The sequence below is a fragment of the Populus nigra genome, chromosome 17, assembly GCF_951802175.1.
Source record: "Populus nigra chromosome 17, ddPopNigr1.1, whole genome shotgun sequence".
Classification (NCBI taxonomy): Eukaryota; Viridiplantae; Streptophyta; class Magnoliopsida; order Malpighiales; family Salicaceae; genus Populus; species Populus nigra.
This window is the reverse complement of record NC_084868.1, coordinates 4,147,991-4,172,648: the sequence shown is the minus strand read 5'-3', so window position 1 is coordinate 4,172,648 and position 24,658 is coordinate 4,147,991. Positions and strand designations below refer to the sequence as shown.

At 34.4% G+C, this 24,658-nt stretch overlaps 3 protein-coding genes across 3 annotated transcripts; 2 read left to right on the top strand and 1 right to left on the bottom strand.

The window, feature by feature from the left end:
• Positions 1–7,660: 7,660 nt before the first annotated feature.
• On the bottom strand, positions 7,661–9,696 carry LOC133677102 (NADPH-dependent aldo-keto reductase, chloroplastic-like). The gene is made up of 8 exons (XM_062098934.1): positions 9,682–9,696; positions 9,443–9,605; positions 9,233–9,283; positions 9,032–9,108; positions 8,835–8,922; positions 8,473–8,748; positions 8,136–8,384; positions 7,661–7,839 (listed from the first exon to the last, which is right to left on the bottom strand). Exons 2-8 carry the CDS (start codon positions 9,560–9,562, stop codon positions 7,744–7,746), a joined length of 957 nt encoding a protein of 318 aa, XP_061954918.1. The 5' UTR covers positions 9,563–9,605; positions 9,682–9,696; the 3' UTR covers positions 7,661–7,743.
• Positions 9,697–16,994: 7,298 nt separating this feature from the next.
• On the top strand, positions 16,995–18,541 carry LOC133676676 (uncharacterized protein At2g39795, mitochondrial-like). The gene is made up of 3 exons (XM_062098395.1): positions 16,995–17,304; positions 17,660–17,988; positions 18,087–18,541. The coding sequence occupies exons 1-3, from the start codon at positions 17,062–17,064 to the stop codon at positions 18,244–18,246; spliced, it is 732 nt and encodes a 243-aa protein (XP_061954379.1). The 5' UTR covers positions 16,995–17,061; the 3' UTR covers positions 18,247–18,541.
• A 131-nt stretch (positions 18,542–18,672) lies between these two features.
• LOC133676675 (NADPH-dependent aldo-keto reductase, chloroplastic-like) lies at positions 18,673–21,490 on the top strand. The gene is made up of 7 exons (XM_062098394.1): positions 18,673–19,503; positions 19,599–19,649; positions 19,804–19,880; positions 20,076–20,163; positions 20,324–20,599; positions 20,702–20,947; positions 21,028–21,490. The coding sequence occupies exons 1-7, from the start codon at positions 19,372–19,374 to the stop codon at positions 21,112–21,114; spliced, it is 957 nt and encodes a 318-aa protein (XP_061954378.1). The 5' UTR covers positions 18,673–19,371; the 3' UTR covers positions 21,115–21,490.
• Positions 21,491–24,658: the final 3,168 nt, after the last annotated feature.

Below are 24,658 nucleotides of genomic sequence, written 5' to 3'. Positions count from 1 at the left end.
TAGATAAGAATCTGACTTTCTATGAAGCCAACCTAGTGCTAATATTATGAATAATGGGATTCCACATCAAAGTTCTATAAGAGCTTGCACCAATAGGAAGGCCAACATATTTGAAAGGGAGTGGCTCCTGCTTACATCGAACAATCTGAGCAGTGTAATCGCACATATGATCTTTTATACCCACACTAAAGATACTGTTTTTGGAAAAATTAACTTTCAGACCCGATATTAGTTCAAAGCACAAGAGGATGCGCTTAATATTCTACATGCTGAATAAGTAGGATGAGATGAAGATAAGTATGTCATCCGTAAACTGAAAGTGAGATAAAGTAAAACCATCCTAGCTGATGTTGATACCCTTGATCAAACCCAGATCACAGCCTCGCTACAACATACAACTCAACCCCTGAACTGCAATATTGAAAAGAAAATGAGAGAAAGGGTCTCCTTGATGTAAGCCTTTTTCGAAGCTAAATTCCTCTATGGGGGATACATTTACAAGCACAAATATCTTTGTTGATGACATGCATTGCATGATCTAACCTCGCCATCTACTACCAAAGCCTATACTAGCCATTACTACATTAATATATTCCCATAAAATAGAATCGAAAGCTTTATGAAAGTCTAGTTTGAAGAGATATCCTTTGCCCTTTCTCTTCTTTATGAAGTTAATCGCCTCATTAACAATCAAGACACTCTTTAAAATTTACCTTCCTTTGATGAAAGCATTTTGGTGATCACTGATGACTTCTGATATAACTTGCTCTACTCTAGTTGCTAGTAGCTTTGAAATAATCTTGTAGAGGCTCCCCATCAAACTAATAGGTCTAAAATTCTTCAACTTATTGGCACCTTTTATCTTCGGGATAAGGGTAACAAAAGAACTATGATGCTTAGAGGAAGAAGGTTTGTCCGATAGAATTCATCCACGATTCAAACAATATCCCTCCATGATGTTCCATGTTTTTTTAATGAAGAAGAAATTAATACCATCAAGGCCTAGAGCTTTGTTTCCTTCTCAATCCCAAACAGCAATTTTGATCTCATTTGTAGAGAACAGAATTTTTGAAGTAGCTAAGGATATAGGTTGAAGCTTTACAAAATCCAGATTGTAGCAAGAGGCTCTAGGTCTGTCATAATGAGAGTATAACTTACTGAAGAAATTAAAAACAACTATTTTCACATCAGAAGGTTTCATTAGAATCATTCCATCAACATCCAGGAAGAAAATCTGATTTTTTTTGTCTTGTTATGGTTGATAGATGAAAGAAACGAGTGTTTCTATCTCCAAGCTTACACCATTGAACTCTTGACTTTTGGTGCCAGGCAAATTCTTGCATTTTGTATAGGGTTATAAGACTTGAGGAAATAATGTTGCTTCTGATTAATTAATCAGCTAATAAGTCTCTGCTTTCTTTTTTAGAATCTAGAGAGTCTGCTTCCATTTCTAGAACTTTGATTTTACTATAAGTGTTGCCCACAACATCTTTGCTCCATTGTTTGCGTATTTCTTTCAATTATCGTAAAGATGGGGTCATACTCCTTTTACCATAGTTTGTAATCAAGGCTGAATTCCAATAGTTCTGTATCATCTTTTTAAAGTCAGAGATAAGCCACCAACAGTTCATAAACCAGAAGGGCTTTGGACCCTAGTTCGTAGTGTCCACCAGCATATGAAGAGGTCTATGATCTAAGAAGTTCTTTGGAAGCCGATACAGAGTAGAAGATGGGAGAGATTGAAACCAATCACCTGACACAAACATTCTATCAATATGATTCGTCGCATTACCTTTAGACCAAGTAAACTTCTTCCCATTTAAAGGAAGTTCAACAAGTTCGCAACAATCAATACAATTCTTAAATCTTGTCATGAAAGATGAAATTCTAAAGCCACCTTTTCTATCTGATGGGGGAAGTGTTTTGTTGAAGTCACCTGCAAGACATCATAGCTTGCTGACATTGTCTTTGAAAATAACAACGTAGTCTCATAGCTCCTTCTTCAGCAAGCCATCGTTTGGAGCATAAACAAAAAAAACCAAGCATTCCAAATTAAAACGAGAGAACACACCTTCAATATGCAAAATACGACCATTCATAGTAATTGAACAACTGGAAACACAAAAGGATGTTGGATTCCATATGCATAGAAAACCCCCAGAAAGACCTAAAGAAGGCATTGCATACCAGTCCCTAGAGTATCTACCCCAAATCAAATTAATAATGCAGTTATTGATATTTTCCAGTTTCGTTTCCATAATACCCAGGACATCCAGACTATTTTCTAACTAGATTCCTCAAACATCTTTTCTTATCTCTGCCTCTTATACCACATGCATTCCAAATAATAATACTACCCATAGAAAGGATTAAGAACCATACCTTCAACAAGACAATAGCAGGCAAGCTTATTGCTTCTTCCTTCTAATCCACTCCTCCTGCTCTTTTTCTATAAATCCATGTAGTGTCTATGTCATGAGGTGGCTTTCATCATGGATTTGCAATACAACTTTTCTAACATCCCAGCATGTATTTGCTTCATCTCGGGGGTCAAGTTGTAATGGATCATGTGCTTGATCACCAAATGTTGGAGAGAAATGAAAATGCGAGCTACTTGCCTCATCTTCACTAGCTAGTTCCTTTTTGGATCGAATTATAGCATTTATATTCATGATTCCATTATTAGAGACTGAATACTCAATAATTCCTATCTCGGTTTGCTTAGAACTTTGATTTCCCATTATTATAATGTAATATTATGGATGAAATTTTGTACAAGAAATATTTATTTTATAATTGGTATGTTCACTGATGTTATTGTGTTGTGCGAACAATTTTCAATTTAAGTGTTTGCAGGGAGGATAGATAGGCAATGCAAACACAATCTGTCATGGACTGTGCACATCACCGATGAATTTACAGACAAAAATATATCATTAGTATTTTCTAGAGAGTTATAAAATATTTACTGTATGTGCCACAATCACCGACGTCAATACAAACATAATCATTCCGCCGGTATTTTCCAGAGGTGATGAGACTGTTCACATCCTATGTCGGTGAAGTCCTCTGAATCACCGATGGAATTACGAATGAAATACGAACTCCAAATTGCAGGTAATTAATGCAGCTCTAACAATGTGTACTTATTTCACAATACCGACGAACTATGAAAATTTTGGAGAGTTTTTTAAAACTTTTAAAGCGAAATGAAAAATTCAAAGTGAATTCACCGACAGAATCACAGATGGATTAATTAAAAATAAGATTATTTAATAGTTTGTCGGTGATTCTATCGGAAAAAACACAGTATAAATCCCAGCGAGAGCCCTATTAGTTCATTTTTTCTCTCCTTCATTTCTTTCATTTTCAATCTAAAATCTTTCTATTTTTTTTTGCTTTAATTCTTTATTTGTGGTTCTATCTTCATCTTCAAAATTCAAAAGGTATGTATTGTGATTCAATTTACTTAATGATTTTCTATTTTTCATATTTTCTTTGTTTTATTAACAATATTTTTTTGTTTTGTTTTTGTATTGTATGTAGATAAAGTCTAAAAATAAACACACTATTAAGGTAAGGATTTTTCATTTCTAAAGTCTATAGTTTTTTATTTTTACTTTGTTTTCTATTTTATTGTTTTTATTGCAATAATAATTGATTATTTTGTTGAATTTTAATTGTTATTGTTCAATTTCTCGTATAAATGTTAATTGAATATATAGGATTAAACCTGGCCCGGTCCAAGGCCCAGGTTCCGGGTTTTGATCGGGTCATCGGGTCGCCCGAGTCAATTATTTTTTTTTAAATCAAACAACGTCATTTTAGTAAAAAAACAAAAGTCAATGGGTTGCAACCAGATTTTTGACTGGGTCTTGCCGGGTCAACCCGCTGGGTCACCCTAGGTTTTTCCTTTCCTTATTTTTTCTTAAACCTGGCCTGGTTCCGGCCCTAGGGCGGCTGGGTCCCGGGTCAACCCGCTGGGCCGGGTCAGGTTTCAATACTATGGTATATATTGCATAATAAAGTGTTTGATTGTTTCCATTAATTTTAATTGTTAATGTTAAATTTATATAAATGTTAGTTCAATATATTGAATTAAATTTTATTATTAAATTTATATAGATGTTAGGTTATATATAGGTTTTTTTTCTCTATTTTACTATTAGAAACATTTTATTAACATTTTGAAAATGAGATGAAATTGAATAATATGAAATTTCTGGTATAAATAAAATAAATCAACTAGTTTGTGGCATATATATTGTCAATATTTGCAGGTTTGAAAAATTTGGGTTGTCTCTAGTATAGGGGAGGTGCTATTTAATTATTTTTTTTAAATAATTGAATTTGACTAAGTGATTATTCATCAAATTTGTGTAGATGCATAGAATGAAATCAACAGCAGGTTGTGAGCATATGGTCGCAGCTAGTTCTTCTAGCAACGAGAATGATGTGTCCTTAAGTGCCAATCAAGAAGAGACACATGCGGCGACTCATGACGTTGCCTCTTCTAGTGTGATTCCATAGCGCAGAGACGGTGTGCCTTCACAGCAGGGTCAATTCACCTACAAGTACGAGGCACATTGGAAGGATGACCTTTCAATGTAAGTTTGTTTTGGTTTTAATTTTTTTTTTACTTATTACGTAATTTGTGAACAACTAATTAATATTTTATTTATTTTATTTATTTTCAGGTTCACAGATATTGATGTTGCTCGAGTAATAACACCGTCATTTAAATCACCGATGGAGATTCTATTATTTCAATGGAGTCAGGTTTCCGGACATCCTGAGTGGAGACCTTATATCAATGCATGGTTTCGAAGATTTGAGGTTAATATTAACTTTAAATTTTATTTATTTTTTATATTATATTGAAATTATTGATTTATTTTTAATAAATTATTTATACACAGAACAAATTCGAGTAAGATAGCATTCATGACAATATTGGGAGGGGGGTGTGGGAAAATCACGAGGCAACTAGGTAACATGGAAAACGATACGATATTTTTTAAAAAATTATATTTTAAAATCTAATTTGTCATTAACTCGTATAAAATTCATTGATGGAAGTAAGTTGTGTGACTTTTGGTATAAAGCACAGAAAAAAGCCAAAAATATGCCAGAGATAACAATTTACAAGGCTGGAATAACGTGGTGGTTTGGAGGGATTTCAAGCCACCATACATCCCGGAGGATATATGGGCGCAATATATTCAGCACGTGACGTCTGAGCGGTTCACACGACGCTAATAGTCTAGAGCCGGCAACCGGAACTGGCAAATTCATGGTTCGATGACCACTCACACCGACGACTCTATTCCGTTCATTGTACATGTGAAGTGGATGGAAAGATTAATTTGAATGAAATCTATTGTTAATGAATTTGTTGTTATTTATAAATATATTTAACTTGCAACATTTTTTTTACTGGCTACATCTCTTGGATGTGAATCGAGCCTAATGGAGCTGCTTGTAGAGACGCCTGTGTGGAGTGAAGACCACTAAAGGAGGGTGCAACAGTTCATCGACAACCGCGCTCAACACTTCGTGTTATGTTCGTTCAACCATTTTATTTCGTAAGTTATTATTTTCTTGAATTGAATATGATGATTTCTTTTTTAATTTCATGAGACATATAATAGCCAATTAAGGGAGAGATACGGGGACAATCATTCGATCCACCCAAATTTCAATCTGGATTTGTGGATGAAGGCAGGATCGTCTGGTAGATCCGATAAAAATCGAGTATATGGACTCTCCAACACTACGGCTGAGAACTTGCGGGCGGCCTGTAGTGTCTCAACCGTTGGGGGCTCTCAATCAGTATCGATCACTCCCTAGTTTGAGGAGATCGATCGTGGCCTTGAAACAACACATGGCTCATCTCACCGAACAATATCAGCAACTCTCAGTAGCTTATGAACAAATTCGCCAGATGGTTATGGACATGAGATCACATACAGGTGGTACATGTGCGCCTCCTTTTTGGTTGTATAATCCCGGGAATGACCAGCCTCCTCCTCCTCCTCTAGCACCACCATTGTTCTAGTTTAATTTTTATTTGTACAAATAAAATTGTAATGAATATTTGGATTTTATATTATTCAATTTTATTTTTACATATATTAGTTTTATACAATTTTATTTCTTGAATTATTTTCTTTTTTTATTATTCTATACAAATTAATATTAATTATTTTGTACAATTTTATTTTTTAAAATATTTTTTAATTATCATAGACAGAATTACAAACGATATAAATCTGTCAGTATTTTCTAAAGAGTTGTAAAATATTTACTTTATATGCCACAATCACCGACGTCATTATTTCGTCGGTGATTTACCAATGGCAATACAGATAGAATCATTCCATCAGTATATTTCGGAGAGTTTAGAAAAAATTATTGCTTATGCCACTATCATCGATGGAAATATATAGATAGAATGATTTCATCGGCATATTTCCAACGAGAATTTTTTTTCTTTTGGTGTGCATATTCCGTCTATAAAACCATTGGTTTTTAATTTTTTTTAATTGACAGAATTAACAATATATCATCGAATTACCAACGGATGTATTCCATCAGGAAAGTAGTCGGTAAAATTTCAACCGACGTAATGGTAATCTTATGTTGACGGAAAAATTCCATTTAAATGTTGTAGTGTATTAATTAGAATTAATTATTGATCAATGAATTTGCATAGTCAATGAATATAAGAAAATTTAATTGAACAGAATTAATTCAAGATTAATTGTAATTAATTCTTGACAATTAATTAAATTGCAGAAACTACGGATCTTTCATTGAAAAAATTCAATTGAACATAATTATTCAAGATTAATTAAAATTAAAACTACGGATTTTTCTTAAGATATGATTTTAGAAAATTTAAGAAATAAAATATATCTTTTTAATGACCAGGATAATTCCTTAAAGCACAAAGGGACTCTTCTTGTTTTTTTTTTTTTTTTTAATGCCTGGAAAGCTCGGATTTTACTTTTTGTTCTTTTGCTTATAATCGGAAAGGAATATGGTAGGAAGTGATTGGTGATGGTATTTATGTGCCCAGCATTTTGATGGGAGTGCTTCGGCCTCTACAGCAAATAGGAAACTTCTTGACAAGTCAAAGCGCTTTTAAACGTCATTTAAAAGCTATTTTCAACTGCATCGTTTTGATGTTTAAAAACTTTTTAAAATTACTTTTTTGATAGCATGTATTAGTAAACAATTTTTGCATTCACAGCCACACCTGTTCAAACAATTTATTTTTAATAAAAAATAATTTTACCGAACTGAATGTGTTTTTTTTAAAAAAATTAAATTAAATGAAAAAATTAAATTGATTGATTCAATTTGGTTCATGTTTTATATTTTAAAAATCTAAATCTTTTAGTTAGAATATAATGATTTATTTTATTGGTTTGATTATGTTAATTCTAATAATTCGCTTATGTCCAGCAAAAGCAAAGAATTCATTGGGAGAAACCAAAATTGTTTTTCAATATAATAACTTGAAAACAAGTTATATTTTTTAAAAAAATTTAAATTTTTTTTTGTTAATTTTTTTATATTTTTATAAAAAATACTTTAAATTACAATTGCTACAACATAGTATTAACAATCAACCACCGTTTTTGGTGATGTATGCTAAACTCAATCAACAATATGTATTTATTTATCCACTGACAAGCGGACTTAACACTATAAAGTCGAGCATGTAATGTCTGAAAGTCAGGCATCCGATGTTTCACCATCCCATAGTTCTTCGAGTGTCTTGTATGAACCATAAGTCTCATGCACAAATACAGTGCCCTTAACCAGCCTCTCCTGCATGATAGAATCACAAGTTCAATCATCTAAATCACAGCGAAAACACTACTTTTACATAGCTTATAATCCCATAAAATCTACTGCCACCCCATGATCCAAAAAGCTTAGTAATTATGTTGATCTAAGCATGCGCTAGTGCAAAGGAGAACTTAACACCTGCTGCCCGAAGCACTTTCTATAAATTCATGGCAGATTCTATTGATCTAACCTTGAGGATCATATGCTAGATGGAGCAAGTGCACAGAAAAGTTTACAGGCATAAAACGTTGAGGAAGAAATAACCACTGACTTGCCTGTTCAATTCCAGATAACTTGGCAAACAAATCTTCAGGAATAGACCAGTCAAAAATGTCAAGGTTTTCCTTGATCCTTGCCTCATTTGTGCTCTTAGGAAGCACACTGTGGCCCATCTGTAGCCCCCACCTAAGAGCTACTTGCGCAGGAGATTTGCCTAATTTCTCAGCAATCGTATTAAGAATTGAATTCTTGAGAACCTGGGTCTTGATCGTTCCTGCATCTGGGGAACCTAGCGGTGAATACCCCTACAGAAAAAAAGAAAATAAATTCTATCATAATTGTTATTTGGAAACTTGAATAAACTAATAACGATCTACTTCTATTCATACTCACAGATAAATGGACACCCCTGGATTGACAAAATTCATGAAGCTTTGGCTGCTGCCACACGGGGTGACATTCGACTTGGTTAACAGCTGGAGGTACACGAGCCACGGCTAGCAAATCCCCAAGCTTCTTTGATGAGAAATTACTAACTCCAATAGCACGAGCCTTGCCAGAATCGTAAAGTGCCTCCATGGCTCTCCACGTTGCTGGTATGTTGGTTTGAGTAAGGTTTTCAGGCTTATAGCCCTCTGAACCCTTCTTCATGCTGACGGGCCAATGAATCTTCAAACATTTCACCACATTTTAGTGACAAAATTTAATTTCACAAAAGATAAACTCTGGTATGGATATTGATTGTAAGAACATACCAGATACAGATCTACATAGTCAAGCTGCAAGTCCTGCAAAGTCTTCTCTAATGACTCCGGTACATCTTCCGGTGCATGATCATTACACCTATAGATCATCATACTTTCTTTTACAATCCAGGCAACTGAAGTGCTCAACGATATTATATATGTTTTCAGGGAATTTGAAGAAATAAAACAAATCCCCTAACACATACCAGAGTTTTGAAGTGATCCACACTTCGCCACGCTTTACTACCCCATTGTCAAATAATTTCTTCAATGCACAACCAACCTGCAGAAAACCAGCAATCAATTCTTGAAATCAACAACTGATCTTTCTTTCTATCTACCAAAACTGAAACGCTCCTTTTGATTCTCAGATCGGAACTTATTGTAAGAAAACTATGCGTCAGAACCTCTTTCTCGTTGCAGTAAAGTCGAGCGCAGTCAATGTGTCTATATCCAGCCTGCACAAAACGAAGCCCAGTATCTCTATTAATTATATTTTTTGGATTAATAATCCCAGGTCAAATTTAGAACCCGAAAATCCCAAATGCATTCTAGCAAAATTAATCGGAGGCATCTAAAAAAAGTCCTCAAAAGAACTTCGGGCATGAATAAAATACCTTAATGGCAGCAGTGACAGCATCAGCGACAGCACCAGGGTCAGCGCGCCATGTGCCCAAACCAACTGAAGGGATTTTAGCTCCATTGTTGAGCTCAAAAAATGGAATTGCTTTGGCCATTTCTAACAAAAACCAACACACTGTCCTAAACTTGGATTCGCTCCTGTTTATACATGAAATTAATATTCGTTGAACTTAGACACATATAAATAAAATAATAGGAATTAAAAACCTCTTACGGAATCTCGAGTCCCGATTGTTGAATTTTATGACATACGTAATGATTTTTGCTTATGGTTTATGGAAGAGATGAAGGGTCAGGAAGGCTATTTAACCGTTGACATACGTTCTTACGTCATGAGTGTGCAGCCCTGGAGATGTGACATTTGCAATAAGGTTTGGTTAAATTTAGATCAATTAGGTATCAATGACATCAATTGATGCCATAAACTACGTCAAAAGGATAAAAATTAAATCATTTAGGGTTTATGTTTAATTTTGGGACAATTGGGCCGGGGATAATTGATGATTTTTTTCGAATTGATAATTCTTTTGTGAGAATTGTTCATCAAAGCAAGAATTGAAATTTTTATCCAATTTTATTATTTTTCTATATTATAGTTTTTGGATGTGAATTTTGAGAATTGATAAATTTTAATGAGAATTTATAGGTTTTGTTGTTTTATAGAATATATCTTCTAATAAACATGACATTGTTACGTAATTATGATGCTATTGATGATGTTAACAATAGCATTACTTTAATTAGAGAGAAAGTGATGTTATTTTTAGTGCTAGATTTAACATTTTATTATTTAGAAGTGAAATAAGTAATAAGTGGAGGTATTCCATGAAATTACAATGAAATGAAAGTTTGTAATATCCCAATATTTAGATACAATTTTTTTATAATAAATCTAAAAATATTATAATTTTTTTAATCGATCAATGAAACGATCACCTAATTTATTTGACACTTCAATCTAAAAGTTTTTTTTTCAATATATTTATTTATTCTCTCTCTCTCTCTTTCTCTCTCTCTCCCCCTCTCTCTTTTTAACTCTAGTTTATATAACATACAACCTTATAGGTGACAAGTGACATCAATTATATTAATGTCATTGCTATTCATCCAAGGAAATAACTAATTCAATGCCGACATCATATCCATTTTAGCTAATCAACAAAAGTATATATGCTCCTACTCATGTCTCCAATCTTAGTTTATTACTTAGCCTCCTCGTCACATATAGCTCTAAACATAGACAAAATATATATTCACATACACATGCTTTCACCTACTCATCACCTAGTCTTTTTATTGGTTTCATCATAATATTTTTCTAATATTTTAACCTCTTCCAAACATCGTATTCCCATTCGTAATTTGAATTCATCAACTCATACTCAATTATACGCATTAAAATATTTCTTATAATTCCTTATATTTTAGCTTACTAAAACATCCCTTAACTTTCTCCCTATTCAAAATTATGGATATTTCATTCAAATCACATTTTCATTTTATTTTTTTTGTATATCATAGCCTTCTAATATTCCTTCCAAATTTTCCTTTTCTGGCCGAATCAATTACTGTCACATCGTTTAACATCCCTTTTTTGATTTGTTGTAAACATTTTATAATTGCATACTAGCATAACATTCTGCATCTATCCTCATTTATTGCATCATTATCAACATCATTTCTGATTATTATTGTTGTTGTAATCCATTTCTGGGTCCCAGTATAAAAAAGAAGAAAATAAATAAATATATATATATATATATATATATATATTCGGAAGAAATAAAAAAATAATAGCAATGAGAATAAGATGTCAGAGCGCTTAGAAAAATAGCTAAAAATTCATGTAATTAGAATGAATGTAGGAGACGAAGGCTTGGGGATTGAAATGAAAATGAGTTGTTGCCCCTTGTTCTCATGCTTCTTTGGATGTATAATATGCGCTCCAGCTCGCATGGATTGAAATATAAATTTTACTTCATATTTTTGGTCCGAATCAGTGGTCAAATTAAAAAAATTAAAAGTTTATTTATCAATTGAGGATCAAATTGCATAAATCGGATACTAATAACCAATTTGGAAAAGGCAGCCAACTTCAGGGCCGACAATTGAATTTGGTAGGGATGCAATTGAATTCATTTTTAAAATCAAAATTGCAATTGAGGACTTGATTGAACAAATCACAAATTGAAGAATGATTTGGACTTTGACACGTTTTTGCCGCCTTTTTCTTTTAAATGAAACGGCGCGTTTTGTCCAAAATGGCGCCATTTCATCCACTGTTCATTAAAAAAACCCAAAACGGTGCCGTTTTGAACAACACTGTGGGTCTTCTTCCTCCCCTGTCTCCTCCCACTAACTTTTTCTTTCAAAAAGATGCCGACCAAGGACCCCCACTTGCCCAAAGCTTTCCACGTGTTGGAGAAAAGGGAGGAGAGGTGCCCTTCGGGTGGTGTAGGGCGGCTGCACAGTGGCCACTTCAGCCACCCTACCCCTGTGCCATTAACTAGGTAGGGGTAGTAGGTCTCCTTTTCTCCCCTGTTTTGCCTATAAATATAGAAGAGAAAGGAGACGGGGGGGGGGGCGAGAAGAAAAAAAGAGAAAGAAGAGAAAAAAATAAAGAAGAAAAACATAGCATAAAAAAACAGGGGCAAAGGCGAAGGACGAACACCTTCAGCCCAGCAGCGCCACCATTGCGCCTTCTATCCATCGCCACCAGTAACAACAGCTCGTCGAGCAGAAGAAGAAAAGAAAAGAAAAGAAAAGACAGAGGCTCTCGCCTCTACACAGCAAAGAAGAAGAAACCAGCAGTGCGCCACCATGCCCCCAGCCACCACTAGTAGCACCGCTGCACCCACCACCGCTAGCAACACCGCCTCGACGCCACCACAGGTTGGCCTTCTCTGCACCTATCCCCGTCCCTTCCATGCCTCCACTGTTCACATAGCATGTGAACAGCGGAGAGCACTGTTCACACGGGCTGGGCTGAACCTAACCTACATAGTTGGGCCAGGTTCGGCCCAGCCCATGCATTTGGGCTGGGTCTGGCCCATTTAAAAAAAAATTAAAAGAAAAATATTTTTCAATATTTGTGATTTCCCCATTTTTTGAATTGTCTTTTTTAAATATCGGTCTGTATTTTACATCGTAAAAATACAAATCCAATATTAAAATACCCAGTTTTCATCAACTTTTGAAAAATACAAAAAAAAATTAAAAACAAAAGGAAGAAAAAATATTTTTGTGCATACAGCCAAGTATCTCAAAGCTAAAAAATCATATTGTGTTTTCCATACACAAAAAAAAGATATATATTTTAGCATGTATTTTGACTTTAATAACCAGTTTATTAAAGTCGCGAGAATGTTGGCCAAAATTTCAAAAACAACAAAATTTTTTATTTTGTTTGCTTTTAATATCCGGGGAATGACCTTACACGTAAGGCGCATTCCGGATATCAATTTCTTTTTGTGGACACTAGAACGGTTAGACGTTTACCTATAAGATAAAGAACCTCCTTATCGAGGAGGGTTTTTTCTTGAACCCTTAGAACGGACCAACATTTAGAAAACGCGACCAAACCTTAAATTTTGATCAGATAAATAAAACAATGCAGCTTACCTTAGGTAGGGCGTATTTGAGGTGCTAATACCTTCCCTTTACGCAACCAGTCTCCATACCCGATCTCTGAGACCATTTAGGGTTCCTAGTGATCAAAATATTAGGTGACGACTCCCATTCTATTTTTACTGATAAGAGACAAGAATTCATTGTCTCTCCACATTTGCCAAATAGACCTATACATTCAACATTGAGGGTAGACGATCGCCGCAACGCCGAACACGTGCGACAATTGTGAAGGAGGAATTAAACTCACTCATTTATGTTTATTTTCCCCCAATTTCTTTGATTAACCAAATCTTAGACCCTGATTTACAAGCATTTCTTCATCAATTCCCTTTGTAAGCATAAATGGTTCTCAAGTCTTCCCAACATTTCACAACTGCTTTCATTTTTTGCATGATATTCTTATAACATAATTTATTTTAAATACCTCAAATGACGGATATTGAATCAAAAGCCATTCGATGAAACGGTTGGCTGGTTTATTTGGCAGTTCAATCAGTTTACTAGATCAATCTAAAGGTATTCATATTTCTAACTCATTAAGATTTTATTAAAATTCTGGCAAAGTCTCCTTCGTATTTGGACCATCCCAAGTGTCAACATGAAAATCATATTATATATAATAACACTTCATAATCACAAACACCACAAGCTCATCACCCCACTTTTGATTCAATCATCGTGGATCTCATCTTCTCATATCTATCATTCTGCTATTCATTCTCATCAATTCATCGCACTAAGGTATTTATTAATTTCACATCCATCACAATAATTAAAAAATCAAAACATTTACAATAAATTCTACATCAACAAACACTTGATTATGTGTGTGTATGTGTCCTACTCAAATTACAATGACAAATATAACAATTATGTAAGACCTTAGTGTTATTAGGTTTTAAACAACAAATACATTATATCAGCTCAATCAATCAATGATAATGGTTAGTTTAATATAAGGATATGTGAATTACATTTCAAAATAGAGTATCTAAATTACAATCCACAAGTTTGATGTTACACCTAATAATCCATAATTTCCTAATCTACACGAAAACTATTCTAAAGATTACCCCTGGTGAGCCTATGAGTTATCTGTAACAAAGTTAATGAATTTTACTAAGTCACAAGTTAACATCTCAATTAACACATAAAAGGAAATAATCAACTTTTTATCTAAACAATGTTTTAATTCATTCTTTATAATCATCTAATTTTGTCTTTATATAATTTTATTCAACCCTAAACAAATCTCTTAATATTTATAACTCACATAATTGTTCCAACATTTTCATATCGAAGCCAACAATTCAACACTCTTTTTTGAGTAATTATTATTTTAGCATAGCTATCTTAATTCCTAATTGGTCCAGTATTCTCATTTGAAAAATAATAATATGGTATTCCTCATGAATACTAATTTCTCCAACAAACCCATGTTGATTACCAATTATTCTGGCATTCCAATTCAGAAGCCAATAATCTGTATCAATCAATACGACCAACCCATCTTGGTTGCCAATCAATCTGGCATTCCTATTGAGATGCCAATAATCTGATATTCCTTAATGAATACCAATCAATCTAGCAAACCCATCTTGGCTGCCAATCAACCTAACATTCCTCTTCGAAAGCCCATAATCTGGTATTGCTTAATGAATACCAATCAATCTGGCCAACCCATCTTGGCTGCCAATCAATCTTGCATTTCTATTTGGAAGCCAATAATATGATATTCCTTAACGAATACCAATCAATCCGACCAACCCAACTTGGTTGCTAATCAATCCAACATTCCTATTTGGAAGCCAATGATCTGGTATTCTTTAACAAATACCAATCAATCCAGTCAACCCATTTTGGCTGCCAATCAATCCAACATTCCTATTTGGAAGCCAATGATATGGTATTCCTTAGTGAATACCAATCAATCTGGTTAATCCATCTTGGTTGTCAATTAATTTAGTATTTCCATTTGAAATCCAATAATTCAGTATTCCTTAATGAATACCAATCAACCTGGTCAACCCATCTTGGTTTCCAATCAATCCGGCATTTCCATTTAAAAACTAATAATTTGGCATTCCTTAATGAATACCAACCAATTTAGCCAACCTATCTTGATTGCCAATCAATCTGGCATTCTCATTCAAAAGTCAATATTCTGGTATTCCTTAATAAATACCAAATAGTTCTTTCAACTTAAATATCTTTCTTTCCATATACACTATCAATATTACTATCCACATTTTCATGAAGTAAATTTTAAGGGAGAATTATAAGGAAAATCACCATAAAATACAGAGCACCTGCCTTGGTATGGAGTTTCTATGATAAGTTATAAAATGATATCCTTTCCATATTTTATACATATGATAACTTTTTATTCCATCTTTCTAACCCTAACTTGAGATTCTAAGGTTGTTTTGTGTGTAATTAGATCCTATAATCATAGAAAATGGATTAGGTATTTGTTAATTAGAAATATCTAATTCTAAAGGGATGATACATCTTATCTATCTGCTTGACATCTGCCAACAAATCAACATCATTTTTATTGCCAGTAAAGGTCACAACTCTCTCTTTAATGCAATCATTCTCCTTTAAATTCATCACACCCTCTTCGATATAAGATGCAATCTCATAACCCATTAGCTTATTACTAGTAATTTTTGCGTCTCTCAATTGATTCGGAGGGATAAGAGAGAGGAAACGAGATGCTTTGGTAGTGGTTTCCGACTTGTAGGAGTTGGTGTGGTGGATTAGAGAATGGTGTCAGTTATGGTGATTTGGTGGGGGTGAGAAGAGGAGGAGGAAGAAGAAAAAGAAAGGGTAAAAAAGAAAAAGAATGTGGATCAAATCTCACAAATAAAAAAAAATAAAGGATGATGTAATTGAAAATAAATTTCAATTCTATAAATTAATTAAAAAAATACCAATTGAAAAGGCAAGGATCAAATTTGAAGAAAATACAAATTGAATGGCTAATGTGAAATTTTGAGAGGTTAGATGCAAAAATATAGAGAGAAAAAAAGGGTTAAAGCCAAATGGAGCCCAACAAGAGGAAATTATGCCACACGTTGTCCAAAGATGTAGGCTTTACCGTAATGGTTCAAAAAACACAAAGGAAGGTTTTTTTTTTTAATGTTATTAGTCGTCACATGCACCACTTAAACATAATAAGGTGACTTATTTATTAGCATGTTCAATGCACATGTCAATTATTTATTTATTAAAATAACAAAGTGCTTTCAAATCAAATGGTTCACAACAAAAAAACTAAGGTAAAAATAATAAAAAAAACTCATATGAGAAAGCTATTTTTTTTTAATTTTAAAGGCAACAAATTTTTATGCTATAAAAAGTGAAATTTCAAAAAAGTTGCTAGATACAAATTAATTAAGTTTTTTTTTAGAAAGATAAAATAGAAATTTTACTATTTCATGAATCATGAATCATGAATCAAGATATTTTTATCCTACTTTTGCCGCTGGGTTTAGGTTTTTGTTACAAAAATAAAAAAGAAAGTGACAAACTAACACACATTAAGGCACCGTTTGGAAACGCGGCTGCGGTCGCGTTCCTAAAAAATTTGAATTTTTTTTTGTTAAAATTTAATATGGTTTGTATGTTTTGGATCGTTTTGATGTGCTGATGTCAAAAATGATTTTTAAAAAATAAAAAAACATCGTTGGCATATATTTTGGCATGAAAAGTTATTTGAAAAATACCCGCAACCATACTGCCAAACACGCTCTAAATGGTATAGAGAAATACAGGCTTTAAGCAATCAAAATGCCTAAAGTGAAGCGAATCATAGCATAGCAAATCCCAAACAAAGGAGAGATACCGAGACGCCAAACTAACCCCCAAAACCCTCTCTATAAAAGGAGGTTAGCCAAAACCCTAACAAACTTATAAACTTAAACCCCAACATTTCTCTCTTCAATCAAAATCTCTATAAATGGCCTTCAACTCTGTACTTCGCCGAGCCTCGAAATCTCTCTTGCCTCTCGCTATCCGCGCCGTGGGACCTCCCAGAACCTTCCACAGAGCTATCCCCGCCGTTCTCTCCGTTGAAAACCTCCGAGACTTTCTTCCATCTTCGCATTTCTCAACAGCTGCCACCGCGCTGAAACCAACCAGCGATGAGAATCTCATTCGGGTCCTCGGAACTGAGATCGAATGCGCCGAGGAACCCCACGATGTCAGTTTCTTTCCCCATTTTTTTGAACTTTATTCACCAATTTTTTTTAATTTGCCTATTTTATGTTTGATTCTTATTTGATGGCATGATTCTTGGTTAGTTATGCTGAACGTAAATTATGTTGTCTTTAAAAAAAAAACAAATTGTGGTTTAGAATTTTGTCCGCTTAATACTTTTATATTTTTTTTAACTTGAGAGGGATTTTGCTTTTTTTTTTTTTTGTTAGTCTTGAATTTTCAAGCTTTGTGCTGGTGGAGAATAAATTCTGAAATCTTGATGAGAAAAAATAATTTTTTTTAATTAGAACTTGTGTTTTTAGTGACACACGAACATCTTTTAATGATTGCTTAAACAGGTAGAAAATATCTCGAATGAGTTTCCCTTCAAAATTAAAGATAATCCTGGAGAGAGGACTATTTTGCTAAGTAGAAAGTTCCAAGATGAAACCATCAAAATTGAAGTCGACATGCCTAGTATTTCAGATGATGATGATAATGATGATGATGATGATGCCAAGGACGCAGATGTCTCTAGCATTCCTTTGGTTGTGAGTATTACCAAGGGAAGCGATCAGTATATGGAGTTCTGTATCACTGCTTTCCTTGATGAGATTTCAATTGATAGCTTGTCAATAAAAAACCTGGAAAATTCTGATGAACTTGCATATGAAGGACCTGACTTTAAGTAAGTTTATTATGTTAAGAATGTGGGACGTTTGGTGGATTTCAATCCTTTAGTGGATTCTCTTTTTGTTAATTTCTGACTTTGTTTTCCTTTGGCAGTGATTTGGATGAGAATCTGCAGAATGCTTTCCTGAAGTATCTCGAGATTAGAGGCATCAAACCTAGCGTAACAAATGTTTTGTTTGATTACATGGCTAACAAAGATACCAAAGAATACTTGTTATGGCTGAAGAGCGTCAAGAATTTTGTGGAGAAGTAACTCTTTGAACAAGACATGACCATTTCTGGATTCGCCGGTGTATGCCGCTAATGGTGATATCTGCATGCTGTTACTATAGTGATTTAGTTTTTCCTTTTGAAATGTTCTTACTTCTGGACCTGGATCATGTTGATGGAAGGAACTAGTATTGAAACTCTTGTCAGGAATATGAGAATGGCAGATAGGGTGCAAGTTCTATTTCATAAGCTGTTGTCAAGTAATAGATGTGAGACTCAAATGTGATCATGATTCGGTGATCTGATTATTCTTTCAGTCCGGTCTATTTATCTCACAATTTTTTTTTGTTGATAAGTATGCAAATAGGTGCTAGATTAAGTCTTGATACACGTACAATCTTATTGCTTGACTGATTTGGTTCTGCAAAAACTTTTGACCCAATTTACATGTTTTATGCCTGGTTTATAGTTCACTTACTGGAAATTTTCAATCCAATTTCGCTAGCGTGATCCATTCATCCAATGCGTGAGGTATTTGGGGAAAAGAATATCTAGTAAGATTAGCAGTACTCTTTATTTGGGGAATAGTTTTGCATGTAGACTCGGAATCTGCCAGCAACTCTGACTCCGATAATCAAACACATGCACTTCTTTTTAGCTTTGCGTTTGTTTTCTAGAAGCGCTTTCCTCCTCATAAGGAGCCCAGTTTTGAAACGGTGGTGGGTAGGACTGTAGGAATTCCTGATACCATTGATAAGCTGTCCCAAAATTACGTTTGGTGGTTTTAAGGCAGTAAGGAAAGTAGTTTCTGAATCTAATTAACTCTCTAATGCTATAATTCAGAGCTTACAACTACACGGGTATTCTTTTTCAGAAAAGGAAAATGTGAAAACATTTTCGTATTTGTCATCATGTGGAGATCCAATTTTCTTGCCGTGAAGATCTAGGAAGGAGATCATCCATCCATCCATTCACTCAATGCATCAAGAAATTTACTTTTCTCCCTGTGATTTGGGCATAACTGACCACTAAAGACCTGGTCTCTCCTCCCCTGGTAAATCGTATTCAGTTAATTGCCTCCAAAAAGGTCCACTCCAAAAGGAACAAATCCATCTTTGATACTTTGTTTCATAGTAGTTTTAGAGTTATATGCGTGAAGCAGAAGAAAATGGAAAAGGAAAAGATACATGGGCCTCTATATTTTGATCTGAATACAGGTGCTAAGATCCCATCTGTTGGCCTAGGGACATGGAAAGCCCCACCTAATGTCGTTGCTGAAGCTGTCAAGTCTTCTGTTAAGGTTCTCTTTTTCTTACAATCAACTCCATACCTTGTTTCCAAACTATTCAATAATAGTACTGAATATGTACTAATTTTGGTTCCAACTCTGTGCAGGCCGGCTACAGGCATATTGACTGTGCTAAAGTCTACGGTAACGAAAAGGAGGTAACCATTTCTTACTTTCATGTAATACGAGGCCAATGAATTACCTTCTGTAACACCAGTTTGAAGACACCTGCAACATGTTTGTTGTCGTTCCTGTTTTTGGGCCTTTGTAAGAAAATGGAGATATTTCCTGCCTTGTGTTAATGTAATGCAGATAGGGAAAGCGTTGAAGGAACTGTTTTGCACTGGGGTAGTGGGACGCAGTGAGATGTTCATCACATCTAAGCTCTGGTACTTTATTATATTTTCCTGCTGCTTACTGTTCTTGATTTGGTCTTTGACTGAAATTGCTTTCTTATTATTACTGATCACAATCAAAATTTGGAGTTAAGAGTATGCATGATCTTTAGTTTGGGACCCTGATATTGGCCTAAAGCCGTCTTTACTTAGACAATCATGTCATGATTACTATTATGAATTTTTCAGGTGCAGTGACCAAGCTCCTGAAGATGTATCAAGGGCACTGAGCAAGAGTTTAGAAGATCTGCAACTTGATTATATTGATTTATATCTTGTAAGCATGTATTATGCATTCATTTGTATTCGCAAATAGTGACGACATGATGCTTCAATGACAACGAAGACTATTTTCTAGAATATTCTGAAATCAGAATTGGCACAACGTAGAATGTACCAACTGACAGTAAATTCTAAAATATGGCCTTGCTTTACAGATTCATTGGCCATTTCGGACAAAGCCAGGCTCAAGTGGATGGGACCCTGAAGTCATGGCACCTTTATGCCTTCAAGAGACGTGGGCTGCAATGGAGGGCTTGTATGCATCAGGTCAGGCACGAGCGATTGGTGTCAGCAACTTCTCGACTAAAAAGTTACAAGACCTCGTTACGTATGCTAAAGTGCCACCTGCAGTTAATCAGGTTGAGTGCCACATAGTCTGGCAGCAGCCTGCTCTTCACTATTTTTGCAAATCAACTGGAATTCATCTCTCGGTAATACTCTAGACAGTCTTTTATCACTGGATTTTATCCTTAGAATCATTTTGCTTGGTAAGATTCAATATTCGAATTGTGTGAATACAATCTCTCTTGCAGGCGTATTCCCCTCTGGGTTCTCCAGGATCTTGGATTAAAGGAGAAATCTTAAAGGAACCGCTGCTGGTTGAAATTGCTAAAAAACTTAACAAATCGCCTGCACAAGTAGCTCTTCGCTGGGGAATTCAGAGTGGTCACAGTGTTCTTCCAAAGAGTGTAAATGAATCAAGGAGCAAGGAAAACTTGAGCTTATTTGATTGGCATATACCTCCAGATCTCTTCTCAAAATTCACAGATATTCACCAGGTAAGATTATATACTTGTAAGCCGCTATGAGGAATATTTATAAATTTATCTACTAACTATCTGGTGGGTGCGTCAAGCAGCAAAGGCTCCTCCGAGGGGATTTCGCCGTCCACGAAACTAATAGTCCGTACAAAAGTCTTGAAGAATTTTGGGATGATGAAATATGAGATGACATATCCTCTGGTGATCTGCATTTGCATGTTATTGATCTCTCTTCAGGAAAACAATCCCACATGCTGAATCCTACCTCTCGAATTTTGAGAGGCTACGCGGTGCAGTAATAAATGAAGCTGAATATGGTTTACTTGATCCCTAATTTGTTTTTCCCACTGTATCAAGACAAAGTTCATATTTGGCTGTACTAGTTGCTTAGCTGCTTATCAATCTCATCACCTTACAAATGAAGTGTTTCGATCTAGAAATTTGTGTGGCACATAGAGCCGCATCATTATCCATCGAGTCGAATCAAAGACTACACAGAAGACTGGTTGTAGGGAAATTAGAATGAAAATAATTCTATGCCTTGATACTGGATTTTCTTTATATTCTGTTGTTCAGAAATCAGATCCTTGACACATTGCACTGATGGATGGCCGTAAAGATGTCGCTTGCTAGAACACCATTTGCTTAAGAAATGCAGTTTTTCGTTTTTCCAGCCTTGCCATGCCAACAATTAGCTTCTGATAGCTCGTCAAAAAAAGAAAAAGAAAAAAAGAGAACTAGTTTTTGATACAATGCTGCAGCTGTCTTCTCCGACAACACATTCACTTCGCTATCGCAATCTTTTTACATGGAGCAGATCTGCTTGTATTATTAGACAAATAGTTTTGAACTATACATTTCACACAGCTGGTGGGGTGAAAAGTTTGCCTTTCGAAGTGTGAGGCGGCATTTGCTTTTCTAGTTTGTGCCCGAGTGAAAAAATCACATGGCAGTGCCATGGGAAGATCATAAAAGAGAGAAAAAGAGGCATCTGCTCCGATAAAAACTTGAGCATTGTTAATGGCGTTGACTATATATAATATGCATATGCCACTCCATCCAAATAGTTTTGAAACAACTTGACAACAAGATCATTCAAAAGTCTGGTGCTGCCACCAACTGATCGTTAACAATGCTAGGCTTGCTACGGACTACGAGCATGAATCCAATACCATGATGATTTCAATTTATGGGAACATCACTCACCTCTGTTTCAAGTCCAAATTGGGCTCTATTGCAATTAAATTATGAAATACAACAGCACAGACATCAACCATATGATGGCATACATCACCGTAGATTTTCTTTTGAAATCCTGAGCCAATAAACCTTATCTATAACGCCCAACTACTTCATGATCTTCTGCAATGATCTGACCAGTCCGAACACTAGACAAAAGGTAGGAGGACAATTGGACAATTCATTTCGTCAAAAAGTTCACCGCTTACATCGAGAAAGCAAATACCACAGAATACAATGAAAAGAGATGCCTACATACGATATCACAATTTTCAAACATAAAAAATCAGCCACCAATGTTGCCAGTTTTCATTGCCGCCATTATATATTGTTTCCATGGCAGCTAGAAATCTCCGCCGCAGCTTCCAGCTTCTTTCGTTGCTCTGCATGGGATATAAGAAACAGTTCATTCAGGTAGGCTTCTAGATCTGCAACTGCAACTTTTTTTCGCAAGGAACAAACTTTCAGGGGTCAAGTTCTTTTCAAAAGGACAGATGATGGAGAAAAACAAAATTACAAAGCCCTAATTTACTTTCCAACAAAACTCTGCCACCGATCTTGCTGGTCTTCTGTTTCTATTGTTTCCCTTGGCTGCTGGCTGTCAGTTTCATCACTGTTCATTGGCAATTAGTGGTCCTGCTTCGTTATAATTGGCTTCTGGATCAGCAACTACTACTTTTGTCAATAAAATTGCTCTCCAGAGTCAGGTTTTTTTTATTAACTGTAATAGATGTACATGTGAGATTACAAGTATTTCAACTAATTTCTTAAAATTTTAAAGTTTATAATTATATAAATTTTTAATAATTTTAAAATTTATAATACTCAAATTAAAAAATTTAAGCTTCGACTATGATGAGTCCATCAGTAGGTTGGAAGCAAAGGCAGTTATCAGAAGGGTCAATGAGTAATGAGAAAAGCTAATGACATCATTGGAGATATCAAGGATGATTATTTTTAATTCGGTTTGGTTTTTACCTATAAAAATAATTAAATTAAAATTTTATAAAATATAAAAAATTAAATCAAAATGGATTTCAACCGACTTATTTTAGTTCAATTCAGTTCAATTATTTTATATTAAAAACAAAAAAAAACTATATTGTTTTTTGGGTTTTTTTGGACTTTCTGATGAGCTTGTAATTGATGTTAATATTGTCCAATTTTATTACAAGATTCTTAATTTTTTACCACTGAATATTCATTTATATTAAATTATGAGTGTCAATCTTGTGTTCAATATGCTGCAAGCCTTCTTTTTCTATTTTATTTGAGGGAGCAAGATTCCTTCTACATCAGAGTTTAACTAACACACATGCCATGTTAAAATTCAAATTACAAAGCACCGCTTTCAAAAGAACTTAAAAAGAAACAACAAATAACCTTGTTATAAAACACTTCGTGCAAAAAAAATAAATTTTCATTGTGCATATCATCCCAATCGAAAAACACATTAAGAACATTTTGATATCAAAACCTGGAACTCAATATCTAGAATTATAACATGATAAATTAAATTAGAAGATATAAAAATACAAGATAGTATTTTTTCCATAAAACTAACTTTTGAACTAATTATCATTTGTTGCGAGATGTTCCTTTCCACTAAATTCTATAAAATAAAAAATTAAACATGTTAGATGATTGAAAACGCGTTAATTAATAAATCACAAAATAAAAGGAGTAAGTTTATAAGAAAAATTACTTGACTCAAGGTTTTTGTAAGTTTCAAAATCATTTATTAAGGTTCTAATATCAGTTGGAATCGATTCATGAAGTAATCAGTTTTGACAACAAATGAGTGCTTAAACTGTTGCTGGAGATAAAGAACTTTGAAATTAATCTAGTATATGACCATATGTGGTAAAGGCTAATTCAAAAGCCATTATGGATATAGGAATAGCTAGAACGTGTTGTGCAACCTTTGAAAGTAACTTATATTTCGAAGCATTACTCTTCCACCAATCTAAAATATCTATCATCATTAAGATCTTTATAACCATCAACCAAATACCTCTCAACCTCATTTCTATTTTCCACATTATCCTCCTCCTGTAAATGCCTTTTGAATCGAGCCAAAGTGTTAACATCTACCTTCATATTATCAATAGCATTAAGCGTAGTTAGATGTGTCTTGACAAAACCAAAAAGAATTGAAGATCGGAAAAGGACCATGATCGTTTACACCTCCATTCAATATGGTGAAAATGGTTGTAAGGTTATCATAGATAGTGAAATTTGTATCAATGCAATATCTTCTAGTTGCGTAACCCACTTAGGCTTAAAATATGTTCCTTATACTAAGCTATATAATGTATCTTGGGTTAACAATTAATGAGAGATGTTCTTTTCTTTTAAAGTTTGTAAATTGACATGATGAAATTTGATGTGATGAGATTTCTTTGGATATAGGACATGTATTTTCACTTTTGGAAGGATTAATCATTTCTTGTTTGGTAAATCCATATTTTTCTTTAATCTTTTATTCTT